Genomic DNA, 6,376 nt, shown 5'->3' with positions numbered 1-6,376 from the left:
TAATGGATACATAAACCATTTTATTATACAGAACCCCACCCAAACCCTGTTACATGAGCGATAAGAAAATACACTGCGGTGTACATGTGGGATAACCTTCACACACAAAACTTCAAAACAAACCATAACCACTGGAGCTTTATTGCAATAGGAGAAAGTGTCCTGACGAGGGGTACTCGTACTAGAGCTCTCAGTGGAACGACAAAAAAAAAAACACTTCCCTAAGACATAAAGTCAGATTACAACCACAAACAAAGACTACGGAGAATACATGTAGTGCGCTGTCTTCTGGGAAAGAATACCAGACTCTTCAAAATATTCAAACTTCTATATACTCAACATGTACTGCAACACCAGAATACCTAGTGACACAAGGTAAACGACAGGTTGGACAGACATTAACTTCTTTCATAACTACTTCAATAATCCTGTTCCTGCTGAAACGCTTTAAACATTCAAATCAATTTCTTTCTACCTTAAACTCAACATGCTGGTATCATTCCCTTTCATTAGCACCAACATCTCGCAACAATATAACTCATATATGTCAAATCTTAATACAGTGAGTATTTGAAGACAGAAGATAAAAACAAAAAGTGTAGATAAAATATGCGTAAACACAGCACACAATGGTAATGATTAAGATAATGATGAAAGGACACAACTGACACATTAAGTATCCGTATATCAACTTCATCTAAAAACTCTTCTATAGTAAAAATAGGGTGCAAATACAGCAGATAAAATCAAGCATCAAGTGTCTAGCAAATCTTCTTAGCCAAGCATGGAAAATCCTGTTACACATTGCACAAACAGTTGTGTGAAAAACAAACGCCTATTTCAAACTAAACCTGAATATACTTTCATTGCAGAATAACTCAAGTTAATTATAAATAGAAAATCATGAAAAATGCATACAGTATTGATTAAAAGGTAGGCAGCAATTTTTATTAAGCAGTATATTGCCACTGGGCTTGGGGATGTCGTGATGTCAGGATCTATAAAGATGATTTTCTTTCTTCTCTCATTATTTTAGGCACAAATTTAGAATTGCATGGATGTGAGATAAGATTTCTGTACAATACAAACCGTAACAAAGACCGACACTAAATATCCAAAATGACCAGCTAGTAAATTAGCATTTAATTTCAATAATTAAGAAACATAAAATTCAGGACCATCAACAAGTAAAGACTGTAGCTGATCTACAGTGAAAAAGCTTATGAGCATTAATTTTATAATAATGATGATTTGAAGTTACTGAAGTAGAAAGTTGCATCTTAGTAGACTTTAAAAACAATCTGGTTAATAAACACTATTTCAAATGCTTTTCCATCTTAGAGCGCCTCTGCATCGCTAAATTTCCTTAACTGCATCTGCACGACAACAGTCAGCTGCTAATGCATACAAGAAAGTGCATATCAAATCTTAGCTCTGAGTAAATGGAGGAGAAATATGATGTCATAGACCTACATTGCTGCAATATAATTCTAGCATGAAGCTGTATCATTTACTTTATGCTGCCATGAATAGCGTTCAAAGCTGCTGTGGAGAATTTAAAGCTGGAAGAGAGTTTTGCCATGATTTCCAGTGGAGCCCGGCCTGCACAAAACATCATAATTACAGTGCCTGTCATGACTCCTAATCACAAATGTCATAAAAACGACATAACATCCATCGTAAAGCTCTCGACGTAGCAATGATTCAACAGAAATCATTCCGCTACAGCCTGCGAACTCTCAAACGCCAGAGCCCGTGCCTAAAACTGTGCAACAGTCTTATGTCAGTCATAAACACGGTGTTGACCTGCCACCACAAGCATTATGTCATCCCTAACCACAAAACAGAGAGGGCAATAACAACAGTCTAGGAGAGAAAAACCAAGGTTCACGGCAGATACGATGTGAATTGCATATTAACATATTGTCTGTGTAGTGAGTGAGCTGTATGTGTGCTTGTTAGTGGAAGTAATGTGGAACCACATTAACTCCAAGGAAGTCCCCCTTCTACGCTTTTTGATCACTCGCCGTGGCTGTGGCTGGATGTCCACTGGTTACCATAGCGAGGTGTCGGCCAGATCACTGGAGGAGGACACAAAGCAGAGTGCGCGTGTGTGAAAAAGTGAAAGAAACACACATTCTGGCTGAAAGAGGAGGTTAGACTGAAGGAGCGGGTGAGTGGGAGAGAGAGGGCTTTAATGATGCTGAAAATTGGCCCGTGACTGCCATACACCCCTCAGGTAAATCATTGCTACAGCTTGCTGTCAACTTATCTGTCCCCTTGTCCTCCCATCTCGCCCCTCCCTCACCCCAGCTCTGTCTCACGCGGTCTCCCCCGCCTCACCCTGACTCAACTTCTTTTACGACCACATATTCAAAACTTCCATCTTCCAGCCATACTCGCCCTGTCACCATAAATAATGTGCCTGCGTGCATTAGCAAGCTTTGAATGTGAAACCATTTCTGTGTGAGACCAGAGGTGCAAAGTAACTAAGTAGTTGTTTCTCAGATACTTTCTTTCCTTTTGTACAATTTTAAACTACATTTACTTCATTCTACCATTTTGACATACATTCGGCTTTTACTTTTATACATTTAAGGGAGAAATATGATACATTTTACTCCACTGCATTTATCTGGCTGCTGTGTTCCCAAATTACTTTGCAGAGTAAGGTTGTACGCACAAATCAAGTCATGAGCTCATAAAATATGACGCATTGCTGGAGTTTAAAACCAGCCAGCATGACAGGAAGAAATGTGTTGGCTTGTTTGGCCTCAAAGAAATTTTCATTTTTAATATGCAGTCAGTAATGTTAATCTCCATTTCTGAACATTAAATCTTCAACTGTGCTCTATTTGTGGTGATTGTCTTATAGTCACTTGCCTTTCCCTTCATTAAGAGGAATACATTCTTACCTAAATCCCACAATATATTTTCAAGGCAAGGCAGTTAGCGTGTCCATGTCCATTCACATTATTTTCATCCAACAACATCAGCAGTATATGAAATAACTGTATTACTTGCAACACTTCCATGTGTTAATGTAACAACAAATTAACACTGTGAAAGTAGGAAAAGTACTTACATCCTTTACTTAACTAAAAGTACCACCAAAATACTACCTACATTATAAGTAAATGACAGTATTGTCAGCAAACTTATATCTATAACAACAAACAAAATTATATCTATATGATACTGTTCATACTGATGCAACAATGTAAAATAGCATTATACTGTTGTAGCGTGAGGTGGAGCTAGTTTTAATTAGTTGTGAACTTAAGTAGTTTGGTCCAGTGGTTTCCAACCCAAGGGTCATACCACCTCTAAAGGGTCACAAGATAAACCTGAGGGGTTGTGAGATGATTAATGGGGTAGAAAAAGAAGGGTGGAAACAAATCTGCTAAACAACTTTGTATTCATGTGTTGGACTAATCTTGGCTGTTTTTGTAGAATATTGGACACTTCTTTCACGCTTTGAGAGGTTATTTAGATGAAACTATTTAGAGGAGAACAGCTCATAGACAACTACAGGACATCTATAACATTCCGTCTGAAATTTAGCTGAGCAGAGGTCTAAAGTAGCATAAAATGGAAATACTTGAGTAAAGGAGAATTACCTCCAAACTGAACAAATTTAGCTACTTGTTTACTTTCCATCACTGGTGAAGGGAACTTCTCCTCAAAGTGACACCTTTTACCTTTGACATTTTAGAACATTCACTGCAAATACGTACAGTATTTATATAAGTAACATTTTGAACTACTTAAGTGTAATGGATATAAGTACACTTCCCTCCTCCTTTGTGTGTATTTGTGTATTCTATGTATGATCATGTGTGTTTTAGGCGGGAGGAGGTACCTGAGAACAGTGTCCGTGTGCTCAGATAGCAAAAGGGCTGTTTCCTCTCCAGAGCTGTGCCTTCCACACTGAAGTGGATCAGATTCCTCCTCCTTAACACCAGAGAGAAACACACACACACAGAGACTTAACACTTGTCTGTCCAGCAGCTATTACAGTCTAATAACTTGCAGACTAGCAGCCTAATTGCTTCTCGGAGATAATGTCTATATCAAACGACCCACTGCCCATGTTTAAATGGTGTGCATGGCTATCAGCATTAGGACATAGCTCATTTTCAGTATTGCACTTAATTATACGATGGTGAATGGCTCAGATAGCGCGTCTCACCGAATCAGAGCTGTGCGCCAGAGTGTCAGAGCCGGCCTGGTGGGGCGAGGAGAGCGGGGCTGGCTGGTTGATGACCACTGCGCTCCTCTCCGCCTCCCTGGGGGAGGGAGGAGGGGTGGCAAGGAGCATGGAGTCAGGCTCGCCCTGCTCACACAGGCTGTAATGTCCCAGAGGTCTTGGTGGGCGGAGGGGCTGCAAAGCCACTGGGTTCTCGTCCTCGGAGTCAGATAATGCACTGCCAGGCCGCCCTGCAAGATATAAACATTGGCAAAGAAAAAGTGGTCACTTTTCCTCAGAGCACGGCTCCTGTCACCCACGACACAGGCCATTCTAAACAATATTTAGTGTTGCTGTTGAATGATAGTTAACACTTTTATTGTTCACATCTGCAGGGCATATAGTAGATTAATGTGTGGCTCCATTCACCTGTAGAGGCAATCGGGGCAACACTCCACTTGGCACTGGCCACTGTTCCCATCTTCTGCTCCAGCTGACAGATGTACTCCATCAACTCCTGTAGTGGAAAATACAGCCATCATATCACACACCAGGGCTGGACTTTCATCACGGCTTCAGCAGCCATTACCCTCATAACCCTCATTATGTCCGACTTCTTCAAGCCACATAAAATGGTTACACAGCAAATACACAAAATTATGCTGGACACTGATTTTTAAAACATTGACCATCTCTGCCAGTAGCGGGCAAATGTGATGGTGGTTAGCCAACAAAAACTCTGCAGGCACTTTAACAGCAGCAACACTGCCTGCCCTGAAATCCACTGATTTATATTGCACCATAAACAATTTATATTGCACAATAACAACTAAGAAGACAACAACAGACAGAAGATTCCCAACACCTGCGGCATTCACAATCCCTGTGTACTTGTGTATATATTACATCAGTCAGCTTTAGGATATGAATATATCATTAATGCAGAGCCTTTAGAAATTCATAATCGCATTCGAACTTGAGAGTGGCACAAATTGTAACTAAACTCAATTTAAAGCTATAATGAGTAAAGCACTGCAGTTGTGAGCTGTGGAGAAAAACCTGTTACGATTTACTTGTTAATCCATTAAAGCCGTTCATTAGACTTGAAACCTTATCATCTGATAATAAACAGAGCAAAAAGTTGGTATCAATCCATACACGCAGTGTTTTCACAAGGATATCCCAATCCAGAACATTACAGTTTTCCCCTTTTTTGGACAAACTTTCTGTCAGCACAGATTCAAGTTTTCCCTCGTGACTAATCAAACAGTGTTTCTGACCTGTTTCTCTGCAAGTAGCTGCTCCTTCTCTTTTTGGGCGACCCTCAGGCTGGCCTTCAGCTCCTGGAGCTCCCTGCGGGTTTCACTCAGCTGAACCTGCAGGCCAGATATCAGAGGACAACAGGACATGTCAGAACCATCTGACAGACACTATGACTTAAAAATGACAACTGTGTCGTATACAGAGTAAATCTCAGTGAAGTTAGAGGAATAGCTTGACATTTTTGGAAATGTGCTTATTTCCTTCCTTGCAGAGAATACTGCTAGGGCAAATGTAAAGTCAGAGCCAGCAGGCAATTAGCATAGCTTAGCAAGACTCAAAGCAATCACGGTGACTACAAGACTCCAGGAAGTCACTGTGCCTGACCAAGATATATTTCCACCACTCAGATCCCTGTAAAACCACGTTTTGTCATTTTTACTGTTCTCTTGGTGTACGGATTAAATAAACGAGATACAACAGTTTTATTAATGAGCTTAAGAGGGTTTTTAAAACTCTGGACAGAGCAAGGCTTACTGCTTCCCCCTGTTCCCAGTCTTTATACTTGTAATAAATGATCATTTAAATGTGGTTTTAGTTACTGCAAACACACGTAAGTGAACTCACAAAATGACCCCTATAACAAGAAACACTGACTGCAGTTCTTAGTTGTCTTTCTCACCCGGTTGCAATCCTTTTCTCTCCCAAGCTCAACCTCCAGCTTCACTCTCTCCATCCTCTCCTCCTGCAGCCTCTCCTCTATCCTCTGCATCTCTGCACTGAGTTTCTCCAGACGCTCATGATCCTTCTGTGACACACACACACACACACACACACACACACACACACACACACACACTCTTAGTGAGTATACATACATACATACATACATACACACACATATATGACATGAACAGAAAAGCAGTT

The 6,376-nt window shown here is 40.5% G+C and overlaps 1 protein-coding gene across 1 annotated transcript; it reads right to left on the bottom strand.

The window, feature by feature from the left end:
- On the bottom strand, positions 1–6,285 carry LOC123975775 (calcium-binding and coiled-coil domain-containing protein 1-like). The gene is made up of 6 exons (XM_046057511.1): positions 6,132–6,285; positions 5,470–5,565; positions 4,619–4,706; positions 4,193–4,440; positions 3,863–3,954; positions 1–2,081 (listed from the first exon to the last, which is right to left on the bottom strand). The coding sequence occupies exons 1-6, from the start codon at positions 6,219–6,221 to the stop codon at positions 2,054–2,056; spliced, it is 642 nt and encodes a 213-aa protein (XP_045913467.1). The 5' UTR covers positions 6,222–6,285; the 3' UTR covers positions 1–2,053.
- Between the last annotated feature and the right edge of the window lie 91 nt (positions 6,286–6,376).

This window comes from Micropterus dolomieu, linkage group LG08, assembly GCF_021292245.1.
Source record: "Micropterus dolomieu isolate WLL.071019.BEF.003 ecotype Adirondacks linkage group LG08, ASM2129224v1, whole genome shotgun sequence".
In the NCBI taxonomy this organism is placed as follows: Eukaryota; Metazoa; Chordata; class Actinopteri; order Centrarchiformes; family Centrarchidae; genus Micropterus; species Micropterus dolomieu.
Note: the sequence above shows the minus strand (reverse complement) of the source record. Positions and strands in the feature narration are given on the sequence as shown.